This window comes from Platalea leucorodia, assembly GCF_965183815.1.
Source record: "Platalea leucorodia genome assembly, chromosome: 4".
In the NCBI taxonomy this organism is placed as follows: Eukaryota; Metazoa; Chordata; class Aves; order Pelecaniformes; family Threskiornithidae; genus Platalea; species Platalea leucorodia.
The window spans coordinates 89,140,892-89,166,899 of NC_138826.1; the positions used below are offsets into that span (position 1 = coordinate 89,140,892).

Below are 26,008 nucleotides of genomic sequence, written 5' to 3' on the forward strand. Positions count from 1 at the left end.
AATGTAGCGACACCTCTCATTCCACCCCACCACACTCTCTGGGCATTTTCAATTTACAATGTCTATAGTTCTATAACACAGCCTTGTTAAAATGAATGCCTGCAGGAACAGATCATATTTTTCCCCAATGTTTGTGAAGTTTTACTAGCAACTTCCAAGAGGAGAGAAATTTTTAAAAGGAGAAAAATAAAAGGGTGTAAACATCAAAGTGACTTCTACACAGGAAAAAAAACCCAAAAAACTAAAACCTGGGTAACAAAACTAAAGATGACTGAGATTTTTTAAGTATGAGATACCAATAGTTTTTTGACTGGATAATCAATACGTATTTCCAGAAACCAAAGAGGTAAGGCAGCTTCACTGGGAGGGACAGCAGGGGGAAAAACCCACAAGCATAGTCAATTCTTTAACATATTATTAAAAAATTTTAAGCTTAGTGACAAAAGTAACACATAGGAACTGACACCACTTCCCCATAAATAAAAACCTTGCTCTCTACAAAACTGTATGTTTTCAAAGATTAATCCTTTTTCCCCCATTAGTTTTAGCAGTATACACAATTTTTACACATCTTGAAACCTGTAGTCAAGCCACTATAAAACATTCACCATAGCATATTAAACAAATCTACAATACTTTGTCATACAAGCGAAAAAAAGATCAGAAAACAACAGCATTGCAAAGTTGTTCATCATACTGATGTTATACTGAAAGCTCTGATTACCTTATCCCTGTAAAAATATACATGCTTCCAATAACTTTCAGATCACAAAGCATTATAGAATTCTAAGGACCTAAATTTACAATTTGCCACCTGGTAATACTCAGAATTCACATGTGCGTACATATTTTAAATGACTGAATGTCAAATATTTGCAAGACCACCCTTCTGGGTAAAAAACAGTACCTTACTACATCAAACTGATAAAATTTGCAAGAGCATGGGAAAGGAAACCAGCTTTTGGGTACTGTCTTCTAAAAGCCCTAGCTCCTTGCATTCTTTGCCCCTCACAGCTTCAATACGTACCATTTTCATCACACAACTTTTACTGCTCAGAATTCAAACAAGCTAGAATTAATAGAAATAGTTGGCTAGTATGGAAACATTTTATAACTGTTCCAACAGTTACCATTAGCAGCTAATTCTGGTACCTGCAAAATATTTTTTTCTGAAAACACAACAAACAATTATTAAGAGTAATTCTATTGCTTGAAAACGTAGAAGCTGTCACTAAAGTTAAGAACTTACCTATGCAGTTCTTCAAGAGTGGGTCTATGGGTTGTGGATGATCAGAAATAGTGAACTTGACAGCAGTAACCACCGAACTTCGAGCATATGAGGACCCTAATATGAAACAAAAGTGTAAATACGTAAAATTAAAACAGTACAACTACAGAATTTAAATCATGTTCAATTCCCTTCTTTTTAAACATCTAATACTCTTAAGAACACAAACAAAGAAGTGTTACTTATTACTAGCAATGCAATATGTTTTCTCCATAGACGTTCTTGTGTTCCATTTTAAACAGGGGAAAAGAGTCCATAACATTTGTAATAAACATTTAACATTACCTGCTACAGAAAATTCAAGTAATGAGCCTATTAGGACAGATTTTTTTAATTCACCACATAAGCCTACAATCCACTCTCCTCTTTAAAACAGAAACACATGAAGAACACATGTCAATATTCTTGATATGAAACTGATGAACGAATTATGTACAATGACCCTTCCTAATCCTTAAAAATTTCAGAATTCTTATCTGAAGATCAGGAACATTGTAATTTACACCAAAATGTCAACGTGTTGCAACTGGTTTGTCAAGTACTGCTGTCCCTTTGTTGCCCATGCTCCCTCCCCTTTAAGTTTGTAACTCTTAGTTAAACATAACATCATTAATTGAAATACCACAGTCTGAAAGCAGCCCATAAAATTAATTCATGTTATGTATGACTAACTTCTTCTAGTACATATGGAACCATCTAAGCTTCACATTGTTGGGGCAGGAGGAAAGCAAAACTTCAAGAGTATCACAAAATTTAAGGAAATAATTTGCAAAACTAGATCAATTTATTAATAGATAGGATAAGGCCATTTACTACACTATGTACACGAGTTACTACTACTCACCTGATGCCAAGTATCCCTTGAGCCGTGGAAGCAGAGTCTCTGGGTCTATTAACGTAAGCTTGCCCAAGCATTCTGCAACAACATTCCTTGTACCCTCTTCTGCACATTCGCAGTGTTTCAGGAGTAAGGCCCAGATGTTCTCAACATACGGTTTGAGACCAATCACTGATGCAGAGCTAATTATTTCTTTCAAGGAATGAAGAAGAAGGTATTGCCTCTTAGGCTGACTGGTTATTTCTTGTAAGACAAATGGCAGATACTCAGGAAGATTGCCAACACTAATACTGCCTAATGCGTAAGATGCCGCCGACTTGACTTCTTCACTAGGAGAAGAGAATGCTTCTAGTATTACAGACTTCAGCTCAATTTGTCCACTTAAGTCAATGTGATGCCCAACTTCCCCAAGAGAAAGCAAAGCCAAAAGCCGAATGGAATCCGTGGACCTTGAGTTCTTGACATCTTGAATGAACTGACCTACAACTGCTGGTCCTTCCTTAGGGCAGGCTCGAGTAAGGGCAGCAACACATTTGGCAATGGAATAGTAAGACTGCTTGTGAGTAAGTGCTGTGCTCTGTGAGTACACTGGACCCGTTAACATGCGCAGTAAATCCATATAGCCTAAATTATTTGTACCAGTCACAACCAAAGCTTGGAAGAATTCTAGCATGGCACTAAGTGCTCCACCCTGAAGTAGAGGTGATCTCACCAGCCCAATAAGTTCGTTGAGAATGGACCCACTAATCTTTGACAGGGAGGAAGGATATACTTTAGCCAGCGTTGTGAGAAAACTGATGGCCATCTGTGATACATGCATATCACTTTCACTAATTAGAGGTGGAAGCTCATCCAGGACAGCATCAATCATGGCAGCTGTCAGGCTGTCACTGTAATTCTTAATTAAAATATCTAGAGCCGAAAGAGTGCCCAGTTTCAAAGCTCGCTGGTTCTTTCTCAAAAAAGAAGCAAGAATAGGAACTCCTTCCCCAAGGATTGGTCTCAAATCTATCTTCAAAGGAGAACCAGCAATCAATGTCATGGCCTTCACTGTAGTTAACCGAGTGATCTCATTCTTCAGTCTCTCTAGGAAGATCTGAAGTGTACTAGGCAGGTCTGTGCCTAGGCTGTCACCAAGGCTACAAATTATTTGACCCATGCAAGATATTGCCCTTTCTTTCACCTCCTGATCAATGTCAGCAGCCTTTAATCTCTTGATTGTACAAGTAAACAAATCTTTGATATAAGGAGTAGCATCAAAGGAAGAAGGCTGGTCTAAAGGACGAATAACTTTCACAAGTTGTTGGGTAACCAAAAGTGCCTCTGATGTTATCTTGTAAAATGGGTCTCCAACACAAGCTACAACTGGAGGTACCAATGCTTGAACATGAGGATGAAAGACTTGGGGAGAATGATTGCAGAGGATCACATACAAACAGGACAAAGCATCTATCTTCAGATTAGAAGAACTTGATTTGTCATTCAGTGAAAAAATTATTCCTGGAATAAAAAAGAAAAATGTATTTTTAGGTTACGTATTTATATTGTTAGAACACTTCAAAATTTCTGAAGGAAGGCAGCTAGACTCAATTTATGTTTTCCTGCTCCCAGCCTTTCTTGAATGCTTCCAAGCCCCTTTTACCATTTTATTCAATCAATTAGTTTTCAAGCTTCCTCTACACAGAGGACATGGACCATTTGATGGCTTGTGATGTATTTTCTTAATTATAATGGGATTCTGAACCTTCAACTTTTCCAAACTTACTTTTCCTTGTACTTCAACATTTTAGGTCCCAAAAGCTAAAATATGGACAATGTTTCGCTCTGTTGAGATGAGAAAGAAGGCAATTTGATCTTACAATTAAGAAGCAAATTAACTTTTCTTTCAGATATAGAAGAAAAAAATCTCAATCTTAGAGCCAAACTTTGTTTTCAAGACTAATGGAAATATGTCGCTAAAATATTTATATGGATCCATACGGTAGCTGATTATTTTGCCAATTTCTTTAAAGAGAAGCAACATTTCAAAGCTTTTGCAAAAAACACAGTCAAGACTTAAAGACTTCGAAACTCCACATGCAACTTACTAATAAATCTTTAAGTTAATAATATGTTTCTCATACCTGGTACAAGTACAGGAACATGTTGTGTTAGGGCTCCAGGTAATACATTTACTAGCTCAGTCAGCATGTTAAAGCAACACTGACGAGTCTTCACACTTTTCTCCTTCATCTGTTTGTGCAAGGCTTTAACTATGTTGGGGACCTGTAATCATCGCACATCTGTTAATTGATTCAATAGCTGACATTTCTTTCATCTTTGATCAGTGGGGGGATATAAAGAAAGATGTGTGTCCTACCCCTCTATTTCTGATTTCGCTACAGAACTAGAGAAGTTATAAACACTGGGAAATGAAGATTCAAAAGAATTGTTACCCAAAAAAAACAGTAATTTAACTTTAAAAGGTGACATGAAACAAAGCAAAACTAGATTTGCATTAATAAAACTGCAGAGAGCAACAATTGAAGTCACCCAAATAATTCATTTACAAAAAGTTTTTCAGCACTATCCTTTTTATTCTGCAAATAAAATACGTTGTAGCAAATCAAATTTTGTCTTGATCATTAGAGCTCGCATCTGCATTACAGAATGCGCAAAGTAACTATTTTGCTTTGGTAATCTGGCTAAGCTCATAGGACATGCAACTTTTACAGGTGATGGTAAACAACTGAAGTCAGATAAGCACATTTGCATGATTTGGTAATTTCAGTTTCCAAGACTGCTGCACTTTTCCAGGCCAGTTTACCTGGCTTGCTCTCTATGTTAGTACTACAGTAATAAACTGTAAATCTGTGTATGAAGAAAGTATAATATGGCATATTTCAAGAACTATCCTTATGAACAGGGCACAACTTCAGTGTGTCTTCTCAAAGATAACAAAAAAATTTTGACAAATAACCTGACTCTGAAGCATTGTCAAAGGTGTCTCTCCTTGTTCCATTGCATCAGGATCACAAAGCCAACTTTGCACAGGTCGAGTTTGTTTTAAGAGAGAAAGATATGCATGAAAAACATCTGCCTTAACATTCTCTTCACGTTCTTTGAATCTGGCTATTAAAGCAGGAGATACAGTTTTGTAGAATTCTGGAAGCATTTCATGTCGTGTGCTAACCACAGCATCCAGACATTTAGCAGCTGCACGCCTCACTTTCCAGCTCATGTCATCATCATCACTATATTCATCATCGCTCCCTTGAAAAAATAAATTATGCATATGTTCAAATCTAGACAATCAAAGCATCAAGTTTTATTTTAAACAATTAATTCTCATCACTTTAGTTATATCATCCTACATGCTTCTGCCTTTTTCCACCTTTCAAGTATTTTAAAATATTTGTCTTATACTTTATGTTCACCCTTGGAATTATTTATCTCTAGAAACAACATCCTCTACTTTTATTCCAAGAAGTGAGTTCATAAGGTATGTTTAAAAACAGTACAAAAATTGAATACAAAAGTATACGAGTCATTCAAATGCTGGTACTTAGTAGTAATACCACCCATATCAATTTTCTCAGATAAGTGCAGGTTCACAAGCTCTTCCTCTCCCCCAAACCAAAAAGAGAATATACCTTGATCATCATCATCACCGCCATCAGCATCCATAGCATTTTCATCTTCATCTTCATCATCATAATTGTAATTAGGATCATAGGTAAGATATTTAAGACAAATGTTTATAATAGTAGATACATGAGGATAAACTTCTTTAGGACATCTGTGTAATATAAAAATACAATCAATGTCAAATTACTTTGAAGAATTAAAATATTTCTAAAAGACTTCATGCCACGTACTGTACTTTGGAGACATTAGCCAAACCAAGTACCATCAATGCATCCATCTGAATTACAGAAATTCAGAAAGGAAGGTCAGACACAATGCTGCTATGTAGCTGGATCTGCTAGACTGGAAGGTTGCAGAGGACCAAAATATGCCTTTGAGTATCAATTTTTTGTCACCACTATTCGAAAATAAATGTTATTAGAATACTTCCCCCCTCCTGTTTGCATAAGTAGCAATGGCACAGTAAAAAGTTTCTGAAGTAGAGACATAACACACTGCTTAACGGTTAAGTTACAAGATAAGAGTTAGAGGAACAGTTCCAGCTCAAAGCTTGCAACATTATTTTGCACCAAGGAGACTATCTCTTGACAGCTTGCAACCAAATGGCAGACTATTAGATCTTAAGAAAGCCTGAAATAGGTACCTGAGAATAACTTACCTCCTAACAAAGGATTCAAAGGCTTGAATGCAATACTCTCGTAGTTCATCATCATCTACATTACAAAACTTTACAACCAAAGGGATTATTTTCTCGAGATATTCACCTGGTAAGAGAAAAAAAATGAGCAAAGTAATTACTCTCATCTAAAAACTTGTAAAGTTACAGATAATTTGTGTATTTTTCTTACCTATTCTATGACCTGCTTGCCTACTGATAGCAGCAATACACTGTATATAGGTCCTAGTTGTTGACATGGAATCATTTTTAGACAGCTCTGTCAACAGATGTTCAATGAGGTCAACAAAAACCATATTGCCACAACTCATAACCAGGTGACCAAGAGCAATGATGGTTCTTTTCCTCACAGCAAGTCTGGGGCTAGTCAGCTGGGGGAGCAGACAGGTCAGAATTGAAGGATGGAAGTTAACAAGCAGTCCTCCTTGCCTTAAAACAGACAAAACACAAACTCAAACCAATTGAATCTAGATAACTTTGTTCATATACTGTACAACAATTCCTTTACATATTCCCAAAACATCACAAAGATTCCAATTAAGTCTTTAAATTTACGCTTTTAGAACTTTTAAAAAAGAAATTAGTTTCAAATATACCCTCAAAGCAATAAACATTAAAATAAGCTTAAAACTATAGTTCTCAGAAGATTAAATAATGAAGTAATCGATCAATCAACTTATCTTCAATATATTCACTTATTTTTTCTAAATGAAGCTTCACCTATACTTAATACCTTACCATATTATTTCACATAACTTAAAGTAATTTAAATTTAACATTTGGAAAATTAAAGTTCAAGCATTAAGGAGTATTTATCAGCATTCATCAGTGTTTTGCGGGATGTTTACCTGCTCAGCATATCAGCCATGATATCCAGTGCCTCCAGTTGAACAGATACATCTTCCTGCTTGGCTATAGCACTAGTGAGACGCCCTGTGATCTTTTTGCAAACATTAGCTGCTAACGCAGAACCTGAAAGTACGACAAAACCTCAGCATTTTCATAATTTAAAAAATACAGTTTTTAACACCAGAGATCACATTTATGACTATGGAAAGCAACCTGATCTCAACATAATGAAGCTTTTCCCACCCAACAAAACAAGCTTGAACAGCCGGTTTGTTTGCTAATGTAATAACATATGCTCTGCATTAGAGCTGAGAGACTATCTATGTAGAAACATACTGAGAAGGAGGGCTTCTTAATTGTCCCATAAATATATACAACAGAAAGGACACTGCTTTCGGCAGGGCAAGCAATGGAAGGCGAAGGCCAAGACGAGTCTAAAGCAATAAATCAAACAACTACAGGTAAAAATAAAGGAATAAACTAAAAGGTAATGGGAAGCACAGAAGTAGGTAGATCCACCTCTAAAGAACAGCTGTATAACAAAAAAGCAAAATAAAATTTTGCACAAGAAGCTATTTAAATAATAAGTACCTGAAATACTTAAATAATAAGTACCTCAAATGCTCAAGCATTTGAGAACGGGGAAAAAATGTATACCCAAGGTATTTTAAAATTAAAGTAAAAATGTCTTTACCACAACTCCATAGTTCCTCCTTCCCCCAACTGCCTAACACTGTTCAGAGTAATTACGAGCAGAGAAGAAACTCCTGTCATGGTAACAGCTACCCAACGGCTAGCGCTTACCTTCATTTGCATGCAGTTTCTTTAATCACACTTTGTGAATTTTGATGTGAAATTAATACCATTCCAACTTATATTAAATCTAGTTTACATATATTTATGGCTTATTCTTAACTATATGACTAAAACTAAACATAACAATTGGACAGTCAAACGTGTTACCATAGAGGCTAAGAAAAAAGACAACAACCTATGTTTGAGTTGAGAGCAAGAAATAACACCTAGGTTCCTTTTGTATTAGGAATACTAATTATATTGAAAGATTTTGCTACATTTTTGTTTGAGTTTTGCCTCCACCCCAAAATCTCCCTTCATTTTGTGTAGGCAAACAAAAGAATCAAAGCTTAAACTGATTTACTTGAAATTAGTTATTTATTTAAAGTTTACACATCTCACTACTGCTTGATAAAAGCAAGACTTACACGTGGACTTTCAATAAAGTATGTTAAAATCAGAGCTTTTTTTTTTATTATTTAAGAAACCTCAGTCTCTAAAAATTGCATTTCTAAAGCCTTTTTAATCACTTCTCTATTCTCATTCATTTCCTACACTACAATATCTGAAAAGCACTTGAATAAAAAGTAATGCCATTAACTGATGAGCTGTTCATCATTACTATCACTTTTGGAGGAAAGACTGCCTTCAGTTAAAACTGCAGGTAAGCATTTCAATAATTTAACAGACAATTGTTAGAAACACAAGGTACTTTCCAAAACACTTACCAGAAACCGAGACAAGAAATCAGATCATTAAAGAAAAATACCCAAGTTACAATCAATTTTATAGTCTACTATCAATCAAAAAGTAAGATGAGATTTAGCTATTACTACAGCCTAGAAATGTTCCACCAGGCAATTATTAAAATAGGAGCTTTTACACTCAATTTGTTGTACTGAAGTTCATATACTGTAAGTTTGTTTTCCACATTAATGCAATTCCTCAATAGTTTTTTTAACTCGTAAAATCTGGAAATACAGTCAGAGAAGAAGAAACTAAAAGGATATTTATGCCATACATTTTTCCTCTGACAGAAATTAGTTCCAATGTTAAATGAACTGAAGCCTCTTCACTAAAGGACCCAGCCTTTGCATTTTTTTAATTAGTAATGAAACAATAAAACTAGCTAGTCGTGAATACAAAATGCCTTACCACTGGAAGCTGGGGGCAGTTCTCCAATAACAGTTTTAAGGCCAATGCTTGAAATGTCACGTAACTGTTCTTTATCTGAAAGCATGTTTGTACAGAGGGTATCTACAATGGTCTCCACTTGATACTCCTTCACTTTACTCACCAAAGGGCCAAGGCTGTATAAACAGAAGAAAAGTATTAAATCTGCAACCTTAAATAAAACCCCTCATTTTATTTCAGTATTTTGCACTCAAGTCACAAACTTAAGGTTGGTTTTGGTAGCAATATAAAGCAGAATTTTAAAATTTGAAAACCTTCAACTGGTTGGGTTGATAACCTGTCTCCATAAATCTAGTAACAAAATACTGGTTTAGTGTATGTTTTTTACCTAGTGGTGGAAACAGCTTTTGCATGACTGTTCTGCTTCAGTCTCAAAAACAGAGTCCCTCTTACTTCCCAATTAATGCCAAGATTTATAACAAAAGCTACCTAGCCAGAGCCATCAGTTTATGTGCTTAACCATCATTGCCTGCTTAGTTCATAGACAAGTAAGCAACTTTCTTAATTACTGCATCTTCATTCTACACAACACATGGGTTCAATCTGATAGACACTCAGACTCATTCTATACCTTAGAGTGCCTTCCTTAATAGAATGCAAATGGTAAAATAAAAAACAATGACATGGCATGCCCTCCTTCACGCAGACTCCAAGCACCACGCAGCACATTGTAACATTTCCTCTCTTTCCTCCAATTTGTGAGTTTTTAGTCATTCCAACTGTTTTGAGGATCATAAAAATCTTGTGTTCCTTTTTCAAATGCTCCCATTTGTTCAAAATACTAAAACCGCAGATAGAATCACAGAATCGTTGAGGTTGGAAAAGCCCCTTAAGATCATCGAGTCCAACCGTTAACCTACCACTGCCAAGTCCACCACTAAACCATGTCCTCAGTGTCCTAGTAAAGTCTAGTTCATTGCTAAGAAATATAGCATCCTTCATCTTCCTAGACCTATCACCAACTTCCAGCAACTCTCCATTGTTAATGTTCTGTTCCAAAAAGGAAGTTACACAAAACCAGAACCTTATATTGTCTCTATTTCCTTCCATTCACCTGTGAAAAACCTCCATAAGTAGTAGTCCAGGAACTTATTTTCTCCTATCACGCCTCCCACTTCTCACTCCAAATTTGCTTATCTAGTTTCTCCCTATTTTTAAAACACCTGCCTTCAGACAAAGCATCTCAGAAATGGGAAATTAACTGTGAAAGACTGTAGATTACCAAATATTTTAATCTAGTTCAACTCCCTCAAACATACTACATTAACAACGAACACATAAAATTCTCAAAAAAGTGGTACAAGCTGTGCTATAGGCATTTCTACCACGTTCCATCAAAAAACAGTACAGTTAATCTACGGATACAGGAACTACTCTGAAAGACACAGCTCCCTTGTTTTGTAAGCTTCTGTTCTCTGTATGTTGATCTTGCCAGCTATTCTCTCTTTGACTCTCTGTGGTGATATCCATAATATTACTATCCAATCAAGAAAGCATGTTTACTAATGAGCTTTCAACACTAGAGGTGAGATGTGACATGAAGCTAAAGTTCTACCAAGCTTAGGTTCTGCACTGACCCTGACAAAAGCAAGGGCAGGAGGACAAGCAGCTGTGTGCAAGTCACATCGGAGAAAAAGCAATGGCTTGAGCCAAGAATGGAGACAGCAGTAGCAAGGACCATCTACAGAAAATGTGGGAATCATGAACTGGAAGTGTAGCCCACCAGCAGAATTAACAGAAACACAGACGTATCTCCAGAAAACTACTATTTATTTTCTCTTCCATCTGAATCAAAGGGATAATGAATAGCATTCTGACTTCGTCTTGTGCACAGGCCATCCCCTAGACATTTTGCAGCTGCTCCAGATGTCCCATCAAGGAAATCTACAGCCTGATTCTCAACAGCACCTCAATGTTTTACCTCCAATGAAAGACACTTCAAGTTATACACATCACCATCAAATCCAACTTCAGCCACAGTAAGAAAGCACAGAAGATTTTCAAGAGGGTTTACGTGTATGTTCTCAGTGTGAACTTTGATGAGCAGTAAAGTGTGAGGATTTTAAGAGAGCCCTTTGTATCAAAACAATCTGATTAAGATTTTGAGGAATGGAAAGACATGTGCAAAGTTCTTATTTTTTAGGAAGCATTTTTCAAAAGCTTAAGTTTTGTTGCTGTTTTTGTGAAAGCTGAGGCCCAACTTGCAGTACAGAAGTCAAAGCGAGCCCATGCAATGGTTCCATCAGATTTGTGCTGTGAAGTCAGAGAGTGTTAAAGTGGTTTCAAAGTGCTGAGCTAAGAGGCCATGTCTCCTACTGCAACTGACAGAGCCAAGCGTTACAGATTAGAAATCATGGATGTTTCTGTGGCTTACAAGTCACGGTCCAAATTTCCTATCTGTCCTTCAACATCGTACACAATGTACACAGACAACCGCTCCATAAATCAGACGTATAAAACTGAAATATGTGGAAATCAATGTATGAACAAATGCAGAAAAAGGAGCATCTTAAAGCCAGTCACAAACCGATATATTAGGACTACATTAGAATGTAATGCCTCCATATAAACTTTAGTTTTTTCCACACTGACCTTTAATACTGTGTGCATCTGCTTTTCACTGAAGTTGATTCTAGCAAAGCTGAGACTAAAATAATGTCTCTACAGGGTTAGTAAACACTAATTTTGGAGAGTTGAAGTCAAACTGAAAGCCTAGAGGAAAAATGAACCCACTAACTTGTTATCAAACCAAGACTAAGACCAAGAAAGCAAAGTTTAAATTTTCAAATATATGCCACTATTTGCTAGAAGTATGTCAGACTTTTGAGACTGCGACGATTTAGGACCATATGGTCATGACCTCATTGAAACATAAGAAGCATGCAGAAATTTTACAAGCAGATGATGAAATTATTTGTAAAACAGATTAACATAATTAACAGTAAAACAACTTTCAACTAGAAGTATTTGCCTAGTTTAACTCCTTGTCAAGTGCAAAGGGAATATGCTGTCCAAAGATGGACTGTTTTCCCATGCTTAGAAAAAAAAAACCACAAAGTAATATTTGGAAGGCTGTAATATATTAATTTTCACTTAAATTTTCATTGATTTGAAACAAATGGTGATTATCAAACTTTTAAAACAGTTCAGTCACAAGTTTGATACACAAGGGTAAATATTTTTTCCCCCTCCCCAAAACTAGCCTTTCAGAGCACTTTACAAAAACAAAGCAAGCTCAAGACTCTAGGAAAAAGGTGGGATGAAAACTTCCAACTTCATACATCTGATTGTACAAGGTAATAATGGAGTTGCCAGATCATGGTACAGAGCTAAACCCTAAGAAATACCAGTATGCAATTCTAGTAAAATTAATAAACTCAATACATTATATTCTAATTGTACCAGACTACTGGAAAGAAACTAGCTGGATACAAAGTACTTCCTTTCAGACCTCAGTGATTACGATGGGGAAAAAGAATGTTTCGGTTTTATTTCATAAGATTTTAAAAATTATTCTCAATTAAGGACAAGTTTCACATTAAAAAAAAGCACAGGCTTTAAGTCAACTGCACAAAGCTAGAGGGGGAAGGAAACCATCTACAGGCAAGCAGAAGTTCTGTCCAAGCTAGCAAGATACTAAGTTCTCAATGAAGACTCTCATTCTGAAAGTAGATAGTCCAAAATTCAAATTAAGTTATGCCACTCAGGCAAAAACTTGCTTTACACTTAGTACTTAAATCATCTAATTCCCACATTATTGTATTACAGAAACACACATGTGTTTTAAGACAGAAAAATCACTCTTGAGTCGTTACAGTCTAAAGGAGAGTTCCTTTCTTAATTTATATGTATTGAGAGATGAGCACACAATGTACAAGATGACAAGCAAAACAGTTTTTCTTGTTTTACTGGAAATAGCTCTGGAGTTTAAGTCTAACTCTCCAAGAACACAGCTGGACCCCGGGTTCACTGCTAGCTAATAAAACTGTCAGCCAGGCAGTTGTGAGGGAACACACAGGTCACAGATCACTGTTCAGAAGGAAAGGCTCGAGGCTATGGCATTCAGCATAAAGACACTGAAGTTAATTTAGGAGCTTAGTGCTGTATTTGCGAAGAACCACAGCAAGACAACCCCACATTTACTACCTTGCTGGTACTGCTGGGGAAAAAAAGACAAATTCCTGCATTGCTTTAGCAGTGGAGATCTGAGGATGTGTAGTTTAATTCCGAAGTTTTTTGTGTAGTTTAATTCCAAATAACAAGGAAATGTTATCTTATGTTGATTTTACTTGTTGACCTATACATGGTTTATATTATCTCACCATTTTTTAATGTGACTTGGCACCTTGGACCACAAACTTCTGAATGTATAAACTTGACAATGAATTTGTTCATTTTGAACAATTCACATTAGCAATCCCCAGTTCTGGTCAGAGCAATTGTCCTTTCGAGTGTGCTTGGGGAAAAAAAAAGAGGAACAGTCTGGTCAAACACAGTTTAGAAGCACCTACAGGGTAAATCCAAACCAGCATGTTCCAAGTTCCTCTGAAACTCAGTCTTCTCCAGTCTCAGAGCATCAAGCTTCCCATTCCTCCTGCTGCAAAGGCTCCCAAAACACACTCAAAGTTCCCCACACCTTTCACGCTTCCTGCCTTAGAAGTCCTCTCAGTTGTTCCAAAGCCATCCCTCTCCACCATATAGCTCACACCACGGGACAACTGTAGACCCTCAAAAATCATTGTTCCACCCAATTTGGTAGAACGAGTTTTCTCCACCCCTGGAAAAAAAAAAAGACAGTGTTCCAACAGCTCAAACTAAACCATTACACACAGCTGTTAGAGGGAGCTAGCCTGGAGGACTAGGCTCAGATTCAGAAGAGTGCAAGCCAGTAAATTCCAGCTGGACTCCAAGGGCTGAGATCTAGGCCCTTCCCTCTTCGACAGCTAGCAGATGTGGCTCTATGCAGTAGGACAAAACCAAAATACATCTTCCATCCCAAAACCTGTTGTATGTACTCCACTGCTGCTACCCTTCTTTCCCAGGTCCAAGAGTTCACAGCAGCAAGAGCTAATTATCATACAAGATCACAGAATCATAGAATGCGTTGGGATGGAAGGGACCTTTAAAGGTCATCTAGTCCATCCCCCCTGCAATGGGCAGAGACATTTACAACTAGATCAGGTTGCTCAGAGCCCCATCCAGCCTGTCCTTGAATGTTTCCAAGGATGGGGCATCTACCACCTCTCTGGGCAACCCTTTCCAGTGTTTCACCACCCTCATTGTAAAAAATGTCTTCCTTATATCTAGTCTGAAAGATGCCCAACAGAAGCAAAAGGCAGCAAGCAAGAAGCGCAGACAGGAGGAGGACATGGACAAAGGAGATTTATCTGTTATATAAAGCAAGCCCTTGCATTCAAGCACTAAGCGTGACTTGCAATACGCTAGTAACCAGAGTAAGGTCCAAAGTTTTGGCATTAGTGGTCTGTCACCACGTTAGGCAAACTTAGGAGCTTCTCTTTCAATGGCCATGCTCATAACGCCTTACTCCCAGGAACTCAGAACAGTGTTCGCACTCGAGGCACAGCACTTCGATTAACACCCAGGAATATACAATTCCCAAGACAATCACACCTACCGCTTTCCATGCCTTCCTTCACAAACTGTAACCTGCTTGGTTTCCTTCTCTCCTTACCCACCATCACCCTACTCACGTGGTAAAGTCTGCTGAAAATATTGGCAATTTGGGAATTTGGGGGGGGGGGGGGGTGGGGGGAGCAGCAAAGGCAAAAACATATTTACCAAAACCATGCACTGAAACGTCACATACAATTTTTTTGTTAATGCACAAAACTTGGCACTAATTTGACATTAGTCAAATTAGGCCACAGACATCTGAAACTGATGCATTACGATCACACCAATGCCACAAATGCAGGAAGATTTCAAATTACTCATTTTGCAGAGTATTTTACAGAGATAGGCAGATATCTTAAAAATAAACACACAAACAACTTTGGTGCAACATTTCTAGAAGATTCAGCATACAGATAATCTCAAGAGAACTGTTAGTTGAGATACTGACTCGTATCTGATCAAAGGCATAAAAAGAAGCCCTTTAAGTGCACAGACACGAAGACGTAACGGAATGGTTTCTCACTTGGTTCAGCAGGTACACCTACTCCTACAAAAATGAACAGCTCTGGCAGAGCACCCTTTGTTAAAAGCAGCCCAACCTCAGGCCCTAACCTGGCACTGCCCTTTAATTTAGGAAAAGGGCATTGTACTGGAATCTTTAGAGTCCATCAGACCACCTCCACAGCTACTAAACTCCTGAGAGTAGGGGTTTAGAGGACCATATCCACAATCTAAACTGGTCGTTTTGCTGCTTCAATCATGTTAAATTAATACTGCAATCTTATTAGAATAATTTCTGGACACTGATACTGGTAAATACCCTTTTCCTCCAACAGATAAATTCCTGATGAATTTGTACACAAGCATTTGCCAACACACAGATTATTACCAAGAATTATCGCCCAGACTCAAATACATCACGACATCCCTGACTGCATTCCTAAAAGTTCAAATGTTTTCTCCATTTGCTCAAAAAGCTCACAGTTTTCTCCACAACTTGATTTCACTCTTCAGCCAAGCTTTCCTTTCAGAGTGTTTCACTGACACATCACTAGTTTCTATTCAAATACACACCGCTGCCAGTCAGCAGCTACTCACAGCACTGTTGCACTCGTTTACCCTTGGTGCACAGTAAATTGTTTTGCGAGTGATGCAAGCACAAATCACCTAGAACAGAAACAATCACAATTCCAAGGTACGATGACTGTCCACAGTAGTCCAGAGAAACTCCCTGTGCGTTTTCAGTCAACAGACTACGGTATACAAAGGTGTGAGTGCAGAATCTGTAGAAACCATTTCACATCTTTAACGCTGCATGTTCCAACAGAAGTATCGTAAATAGAAGCACTAGGAAGCAGGAACAAGCACATGCACAATTATGGAAGCATATTCATATAAAACTGAGTAACAGTACCCTGTCAAAAACACGGCAAGCCTTCAGAGTAGCAATCCTGAAAGTTTGCTTTTGATCAGTAGCGAATGAGTTTGCTATCTGGTTGGTGAGATTTCAGGTGGCAGTGTCATCCCTCCTTTCACTGCTAGAAAGGTCATGTCTTCTGCTTTTTGCAGTTTGCAATGACTTGTGCAGCTCTATGAAAATACATCTTCCACATCCTTGAGATCTGCAGCTGACACCATCCTTTTATACATTGACTTTGACAGACCAGAAGCAGATCTCTACCACAACACAGTTGTTCCGTAAGTGAAAACATCTGAAATGATGGTAAGGATTTTTTTTTAAACCTGAATTGTTGAACAACTACTAAATTCTTCTGATTTAAATATGTTTATTTTTCAAGTGTAATCTATGAGTAACTAAAACAATCACAGCAAAGGCTGCTCAATTAGATCCATCTCAATTAAGCATAGGAAACACTTTTTTGCTGATGTTTTAAAGATGACCAAACCGCTGAAATGACAAGAGTCATTCACACAAACACTTGACATTACAGTTTCCAGAAAGCGTTAAACCAGATTTTACCTGAATTAGCATCTTCAGTCCTATTTATTCAGCCTATTAGTTCAATAAAGCTGACATACCAATTATGAAGTACATTTTTAAAAAGACTGCCTCAAGCTTTTCTGGCCTTTAAAATCAGTAGATATCACTTACAGACCTTATTATTAGTCCCAGATTACAAACTAAGCTTATCAGAAGTTGAAAATAAACTGTAACCTTCTTCTATAAAATCAGTTCTGAATACAAAGCTTTTGCACTTAAGCATGTATTTTACCCATTTGAAGGCAGTTTCAGATATTGTTTTAACTGCTCTTTGATCTTTTCCCTTTCACTAGCCAATAATTTGTGTCCAGTTTCTCTTAAAGTCAAAAGCTCATTCAGCTGCCTATGGAAATAAACAGCAACTATAACACAGTTTCCTTTAAGTTACATACATTTAAAAATAAAGGTGTTCATAGTGTAGCTCCTTATTAGGAAAAGGACACCAACTCATAGTCAATTATAGTGTCAAACTGATATATTTTAAACGGCTATCAAATAAGCACATGTACTTACACGAAAGAGTTAAAATTCACAAATGGAAAAAAAAAATTGATTCAAATCACCAGCATAGTGTGATGTGCAGCAGTGTATTACCACAGCATCCAAAACACTTTGAAGCTGCTGAACCGGATCAGCCACACACAGCCAATACGTGCATCATCCTATTCACACTAATGACTCACACTCGCAGCATCAAGCAGCGTTCCCTATATTGAACTACTGCCCAGAGAAGTCACACTGATAAATGCAAAGAAACTACAGTATCACAAGGGAGGAATCACTGAAAGTACTTACTTTAGTCCCACTTTTTTTTTTTTCCCAACACACACACACACACACACACATATATATGTGTATACGTACGCGTTTGTTTGGGTTTTTACAGGTTTTGGGAAACATTTCACAGTGTGAAACAATAAAAATTTTTAAGTATAGGTTTAAATGGCAGAATATCAAACCATAGATAACCACCCAAAATGAGAAGTGGTTCATCCTTAAACTGCAACGCTGAACACAGGAAACAACGTGCAATTTGGGCCAACAGAACATTACCAACATTATCAGCAATGAAGAACAAACAGTCCATCCAACACAATACCTATGCTTAGACAATCCATCATGCTTGTCTAATCCAGATGCACATAACCTTGGATAGAGCTACAGGCAGTATAACTACTGCTGCCATAAGGTGCACAGGATACCATGCTGGACTACACCAACAGCCTTAAATTAAGAATATGCTGTAAGAATGCCCAATAGCATTTTCTACATTGGCTGACTATAAAGCAGCCTATGACTATCAGATGAAGCAAAAAACAACTCCTCCAGAAAAAATGTAGACAACAAGAACACATTTAAAATTTTACATGCTCTTAAGAAAAACAAGGTGAACAACCTGCAGTTACTAACCTAGTTTGCATCTACTGCCTGCAGTAACAGAAGCTTGACAAATACATTTCTTTCCCTTCTGTAGGGTCAAAGCTTAGAGCAGGTTGACTTTTACTCCAAGAGTACTAAGGCAGCTCATTAAGTTTCATTTTTATTCAGAAATGAACTGCACAATCATCTTGCAAGGTAGCTACCCAAATATCCATGAACTCTCAACCTGACTTCTGCTAACCAAAGAACATGTTTTATCCTGTCCAAAACCAGTGTAATATAACTGAAAGGATCAAGAACAAAATCCCTAGTGTGCTTTGAAGAGATAATAAGAAACAAGTTCATCAGCATTTTAACCAATAGAGCCCTTCCTACCCAAATGTGAAAACAAGCAGCAGATAAGGCAAAACCAGGAACACTGCTTACTTGTTGCTACGCTTGCCTAAAAATAAATGCTGCTTTAAGGCTGCTCTGAGTTGTTTTAAATCTGCTCTGTTCAGTAACCTCAAGAATCAAGCCCTGAAAGAGCGATCCTCCCGCAAGAGATTCTTACCTGCTCAAGGAGTGGTCAGTATCTTTGCCATTCACAATGTTTCCATTGATCTACCTGTAGAGGAAGCTCCCCTAACAAACTGCAAATCTTTCCTCCCTTCCTCAGGAAAAAATCTGTCTCAAATACAGATTAAAAGGTACACAGGGTTGTCTTAAATCCTTTTTCTATGAGAGGGGGCATCTATACTTAAAGGGTCAACAAGTACCAGTTTGATGAAAGTTCACCAGAGCATTTAAATTAATAGAGATCTAAACACAGTTTATGCTGTCCTCAGCTGACAGTGCCAGTAAATCTGTGACAGAAATACACAAGTAAAGAACAACAACACAAAATATTTAAAAACTGAAAAGCCAAGAAAAATATGCTGGTTGAATTTAACTTCTGAACAAATCAGGCTTACACCCAATGTTGTAGATAGAAGACTTCAGATCAGCTTGAACTGTCTTAGAAAAACTACAGCTTAATTGTGTTCAACCTCTCCCATCCTTCACCCCCACTACTGTCTCTACCAATGCTCATGTGACTGCAGGAGGAGAGCACTAAGCCAGAAGAAAACTAAGTCCCCAAGCCAGTCTACAACAAAATCAGACAAGCAACAGTGGAAGAAAAGGGTCAAGGAGGGCGAGAACAGCAGAGCAGCAGCAGCATTAGTTTAGGCTGGCTTCAAACTGTCATGGAACAATACCATGAGTATAAGCTGCCTTAAGAGAAAACTCTTTCAGGACATTTTTTTTTTTGTCCTCAAAGCATATCTGCAAGTGATTGGGATGCAAAAAAAAAAAAAACCAAAACTTGATACGTTCAAGAATGTACACATTCTAGATGAATGTTCACAATTTACCTGAAAACTTTTCCATCATGTTTCTTGTCCCATTAAATTTAACACTGTTGTTCAACATAATTTGGGTTTCTTGAAAAGACTACAAACTTTAAATAGATCCTCTGATTTTAATTAAATCCAATAATTTTATCATTATGTCAAAGTAAACTTTAAAAATAGCAGAATGGTTAATAAGAAAAGAACAGGACACATACACACGTGCACAATACAGAGGCAGCCATCTATTTTCTCATTCTCTTCCCTTTGCAATCTTTCTTTAATGATTTAATAAACATTACTTGTACTTTAGGTCCAAAACTCTAACATTACCTTTAAAGATTGTGATATATAAGCTCTGTCTATGCGCATTAATCTAAACTTCAGGATAACTTTAGGATGTACATTAAAGATGAGTACTGCATGTATGCTGCAACGTAACTTTTCCACAAAATGCTATTTCACACAAAGACAACGATAAGCCTGAGCCAAGTTTCATAATAATCTAGTCTTCTGATTGAGTACAAGCAATCTCTTTCAAAGCCATAGAACTTAAGCTGTACCACAAGGAACTTCGACATTTCAGAAGTTTGAATTAAAAAGAAACATGACATTTTGTGTTATTTGTTAACAAAAAAAAAAAGGGGGCGGGGGGGCATCCAAAGCTCTGGCATAGCAAGTTTACTTCAATCCATGTCTCATGGAATATAAGTAGCATAAATGGAATATTAAAAAAAAACTGAGCTCATGAACAAGAAACATTCTCAGGAACGCTAGAAGCTTCTTAACAGAGAGGCCCTCCTTAAAGGGCACAAAAAGTCAAAAGGGACAAGAACAAAAAGTCAGTCATATTAAACGTAGCACCTCTTCAAAGGGTGCTCTGGAGAAGCCACACCACGTGTAAAGTTAAATAAAGTGAGGAACAGAGGGTACTGAAGCAACAGAAGTCTCTGAAATGCAAGTAACTGCACCCTGACCCCATAAAACATTTGCAGTTCCTATAAAGCATGTAAAACCATTAACGCAGTATTCTGAATGTCAGTGAAGAGGTAAGTTTCATATTTGATAACCAAGACCATATATTTACCTTTTTATGGTTTTATATCTGCTTGAAAACTACTCAAATGCTACAATTCTTCCCCTACACATCATCTACATTGTCACAGTCAAATATCAATGTGGCAACTACCAATGAATTATAATCTTTTAAAATATATTTAGCATTCAAGAATTATCACCAAAGAACAAGCATGTCATTCATATACTTTCAGCAAGGACCGCATGCGCTATTTGTCACCTGAAACCCCAAATGTTACTCTGCAATGTCAACAAAAGATAGTTCTGTAAGAAACTACAATGAAGGCAGGTAGCCTACAAGTACAAGGGTTCCTTTGTGGACATCAATTTCACGATTATTTTGCATGGCAGTGGTCTTTTAAGTCTTTCAAAAGTGCTTTATGTTGTTCAGTCATTAAACAATTCTTTACACCATAGAAAAAGAATACGTACCATTTGACAGCCAAGTTTTGCACCTCACCATTTTTATCTTCCAGTAATTTCAAGATCATCTTCACCACCTTCCTTTCACTGTCATCATCCAGCTTGATAGAATCTTTCTGTAGTTCTGTCATCAAGTCATTAGTAGCCATAAACCTGACAAAAGATAGTCAGATAATTATTGCTAAAAGGATACAGGTTATTCACAGTGCTCAGGAGTCAAGATTCTCAGTTTCCACCATTTGTTATCAATCACATTTAACGTTGGATTACTGTTACCTGTTTTGTGATGCAAGTAGCATTTATTTTAGTTACAGAAAAATAGGAGAAAAATTGTATTTAAAAATGACAGTAACTTTTAGTTAGGTCATCATCCTTCCCTCATGAGAACGGCTACATATTTTACTTCCACTGTTTACATTATATTCCAAATGATCTCCACAAAGAAAAACTGACACTTTCCCGGATTTTACGTAGTCTTTGCATTAGCTATGCTGATGTTGTAAAAAACAGGCTTTTTTTAAAAGTTTGTTAAAAAAAATTATCTCTAATTATCTCTAAAAAAACATATTATAATCTCTGCTCTGAGTTTATTTTAAAACAACTTTTAATCAAGCAGAAAAATACAGAGTTTTTCAAACATTTTCCTATAAAATTCACAAAAGCTAAACGTTAATGAAGGGAAAAATAAAAGTGAAGCTACGTTTTACGTGTTTTTCATTTTGTTGCCCTGTACAGACTAATTTGTTTATAGTCCAGACAATGGCCGATCCTGTTTACCCAGCCCTCAATCTGGGGTGCCACATTAAAGACCAAGATTAATTCTTGAGAGATCAAGCAAATAAAATCATCGTTCATATCAATTCATTTACTATTCAATAACACTGTCATATCCACGAATACAAGAACATACTGAGAAATTACTTTCCAAAAATACTGCTTTTATGCCTATTGTTTCTTTTCCTTCTGAAGTCTGTTTTCCAATCTGCTCTTCTTTTGTAAGCGCCCTCTCTTCTCAGAAGAAGTAATACAGATGTATTACTCAATCACGCATCCCATGGGTTTTGGTACCAATCCCAACCCCCATTCAAAGCCCCAGACAAAAATGGTTTGTAATTAAACAGTTAAGGTTGACATTTGGACTTCAGACACATCAGCCTCAAGCAGACATCACTTGAGCTCAGGTCATACTTGGAAGGTTATCTCTACAGCCTGACATGCTAGATACTTTTTTATTGAAAATGTAAGCCAAGACTCTGCATAATCTTAATATGCATCACAAATGCCAGATGCCTGCCCTCACATAATGGACCCCAACTTGTCCTGTCTTTTAATACAGTCATTCCAGGCTAATAGTCTCAAGGTGTTTCTAAGATAAGACCTCACTCATTTTTCATTCACTCCAACAGTCCCACTGAAGCAAGCCTGTAATCTGACAGGAACCAGATGTGCGCATGAACAGATGATGAATGCAAATGGCATCAACTTTTAAGCACAGCAAGGGAAAAAGCTACTTGGTAAGTCAAGGTAATGAACAGATAGGACGGGAATATATACAAAGTCATGCAGTACTAGAACATTCAAAAACTGACTCCATGTTACTGCTATAGTTACTTCCCTTTCTTAAACCTTCTTAATAGCCTCCTCGCACTTCCTTGGCCAATAGCTCCCATTTCCTAGCCTTACGAGTTCACATGCCCTCATCACCTACTTGTGACTAAACTAAGCAGAGCTTGCCCATCCTCGTGCATCAGCAGCTTCTGCACTCAACTACCACTGAGGAGTCCTCCTGGCAGACTCCTCCATTAAAAAAACCCAACTCAAACCCCACAGTAGTGCTGGGAGGCCTAGCAACTTTAGTTTAAAGTAGCTAATATTTAAGAAACATGGTTTTGAGTAGTTCAGATGTGGCCTTTAGTCACAACTGCTTCCTCCTCAGGCACATCAAACTTTACCTGGTGTAAAGCAGCAGCATGTCAGCAGCTCCTCATACCTTGTACTCAGAGTAGTCATTCTCCTCCTCCAGCGAGGACACCGCTTCTCCCACAGCCACACAGTAAACTGCCACCTTACGTTACTGCCCATTTTAGAATTTAACTCTGAGTTTCTGGACAATAAATGCCACAAACATTCACATCGGACAAGTCAGTTTATCCAAAAAACACAGGATTAAATTTTACAGTAAAGTGGTTACTTCAACTGTGGCTTATACTCAGCTCCCTGGTATCAACAAGTTAATTACGCTGTCCCTCTTCAAATATACACGATCTAAGAATAAATGCACTTACAATTACTAGTACTAAATACTATTTTTATCCATTATGCAAATACACAATACACATAAAGTTTCATAAAATGTGTTATTGCGTAACAGCCAGTTTGTAAAGGTCTATCATCACTCATTTTTATGGTTTGTAAAGTCAGATTTCAATCTATGCTGAGAATTTTTTTTTTAATATTCGAGAATTTCAAAGTCATTCAAAGCTCCTAGAACTGGTAATTTCTAAAGTGTGCTCTCCTAAAGCAACTACAAAACAAGTTTTAACTACATGTAGCTGGAAAAAAGTGCTTGCTACAACTGCATTTGACAGGTGTGACCTACCCATTTTATGCAGAAAGTTTTAAACTCATCAAAATCAGTATTTAGTTGCAAATCCATTAGAATTTTTTGTAAGTCATCTTCCCCGTAAGCAGAAAACGGAAAGCTCACTTAATCACAGAAACAAATGAGCATGATAAAAGTAAAAAAAAATGTTCAGTAACGTTCAGAGGAAAAAATGTTTGAATCTCTTTTTAGTACAATTTTAAATTAATCAGGCAATTCTGGACTGTCTCTTTTTAGACTAATCAATATTTTTTTCTACTTCTCAAATTTCTAGCCTAAATTCTCCAGGTAATATCATGCTACTAAAATCTGAAAGAAATGGACACGAAAAAACAATCACATCTGTGTCCAGTGCTACAACAGTTTGTCAAAAGCAAACAAGATTATTCAAAATCCAACTCTATGGTTATTTAATCATCACCTCTGTTTTCCTTTAGATTTTAATATATTAACAAGAGACTTGTATGGATGTCAACATGTTCTTTAACTATAAACTAAGCACTGTAATGCTGCAGCAAAGAAACAAAACCCAAGCATATTTTATGCCTTTTCCCTGTCTGTATTCATGTACCCTCTTTGACAAACAAAGGCTTCAAATGTGAATTTCTGGTTGCAAACAATACAAAGAAATTTAATTATTTTTAATGTAATGCTTTGCTAGAACTCCTGTGTAAGTGCATCATGTCTGCTGTTTTTTAATAGCTTACTTATACCATTTAGTTTTCTGATACTTGAATGTTTGCATTTTATCTGCTATTAATTTATTACAAAGCAAGCAAATTATCCAATAAAAAGTGGTGCTCTTGTGACAGATCCTAACCTCAAAATTACACATACCAGTGCTGTCCCCATAAGACTTAACTGGACTTCTCTCTCTGGATGCACAGACTTTTAGAGGCAGTACCAAATTATGCGAGCAGCACAAAACCCCTCTGTCTACAAGATGCAGCACCCAGGAAGCATGTGAGCTTAGGATGTTCAAGCACGCCGTGCTGGGTGGCCCTCCCTGCTCCTATCTGCAGAATCACAGGATCCGTATTTTTTGAGGTTGGGAAGGAACCCGGGGAGGTCGTCTCGCCCACCCCCTCTGCTCAAAGCAGGGTCAGCTACAGCGGGTTGCTCAGGGCTTCGTCCATTCGGCTTTTGAGCATCTGCGAGACGGGGAATTGAAGGGCTGACCTCCTCCCTCGCCTATCCCCGCACAGGTCAGCAAACCTGACGACCGCTTGGCTTCTCCCGGCTGCCTGGGATCTCTGCCCACGACGCGTGGAGGCCCCGGCTTTCCGGGCACTGCCATGCCCCGTCCTTCACGGGCAGCGGGAACAGCCGCTCGCCTCCCGGGAACTTTCTTCCCGGGGTAGCAGCAGATTCGCGCCCAGCCCCGCAGGGCCGGCCCGGGGCGGGGCGGGGACCCTCTCCCACCCCGAGAGGCACCGAGGCGGGCACACTCGCTGCACCGGGCCCTGCCCGGCCCCGCAGGCCTCCCCGCCGCCCGGCACCTGCCGCCGCCCTGACAGCGGCGGCGCCAGGCCCGGGGCCGGCGCGGAGGCGGCCGTGGGGGCAGGGCGGCGCGGGGCCTGCGGGCCCAGGGGCCGGCGGGCGCGGCGGGGCGGGGGCTGGGCTGGCGGCGGAGGACGCGGCGGGGGGCGGCGGCGGCGGCTCCCACCTGAAGTCCTTGTCGCTGGATGTCATTTTCTCCAGCAGGTTGGAGATGTGGTACGAGGCGCTCGCCATGTTGACGGACCCGGCCGGGGGGGGAGGGAGAGGAGGAGAGAACGAGGAGGCGGCGTCTTCCCGGCCTCGCCGGCTCCACTTCGCCCGCTGCTGGGGACGGCGCTCGGCGGGGCGAACCGGAGCCGGGGCCGGCGGCGGGGGCGAGGGCGGCGGGGGGAGGCGGGCGCTCCGCCGCCTCCTGCGGCTGCGGCTGACACGGCGGGAGGGGCGGGCAGGCGGGCAGCCGCTCGCGCTCGGCGCCGGGTCAAAGGTCGAGACGGGCCCCCCTCCTTCGCCCTACCGGCGCCTCTGATTGGCTCTGAGAGCGGGTGGGAGGTGCCCGCGGCCGTCTGACGCCAGATCGTACGTGGCGCAGAGCGTGCGCGGGAAGTTTAGGCCGCCGTTGGAGGGTGGCGGGAGGGGGGGAGAGACGGCGGGAAGGCTGACGGGACTACGCTTCCCAGCGTGCATCGCGCCCGCGTCGCACCCGGGGCTATTGGCGGTGCACGTCGGGATTTGTAGTTTAGGGGGACAGCAGGG

The 26,008-nt window shown here is 38.9% G+C and overlaps 1 protein-coding gene across 2 annotated transcripts in view; it reads right to left on the reverse strand.

Annotated features, from left to right (window-relative positions):
• Window positions 1-25,645, reverse strand: part of CAND1 (cullin associated and neddylation dissociated 1) — a 30,084-nt gene extending 4,439 nt beyond the window's left edge. Inside the window, exons 1-11 of one of the 2 annotated variants that reach the window (XM_082310293.1) lie at window positions 25,422-25,645; window positions 21,163-21,306; window positions 9,229-9,383; window positions 7,278-7,401; window positions 6,602-6,858; window positions 6,412-6,517; window positions 5,759-5,904; window positions 5,086-5,378; window positions 4,250-4,391; window positions 2,133-3,626; window positions 1,250-1,345 (exon numbers count right to left, since the gene is read on the reverse strand). In XM_082310293.1, the coding sequence (XP_082166419.1) occupies window positions 1,250-1,345; window positions 2,133-3,626; window positions 4,250-4,391; window positions 5,086-5,378; window positions 5,759-5,904; window positions 6,412-6,517; window positions 6,602-6,858; window positions 7,278-7,401; window positions 9,229-9,383; window positions 21,163-21,306; window positions 25,422-25,489 (3,025 nt within the window). In that variant the 5' untranslated portion in view covers window positions 25,490-25,645. Of the gene's footprint in view, window positions 1-1,249; window positions 1,346-2,132; window positions 3,627-4,249; window positions 4,392-5,085; window positions 5,379-5,758; window positions 5,905-6,411; window positions 6,518-6,601; window positions 6,859-7,277; window positions 7,402-9,228; window positions 9,384-21,162; window positions 21,307-25,421 lie in introns of those variants that run through there. The other variant, XM_082310294.1, reaches the window with a different exon arrangement.
• Between the last annotated feature and the right edge of the window lie 363 nt (window positions 25,646-26,008).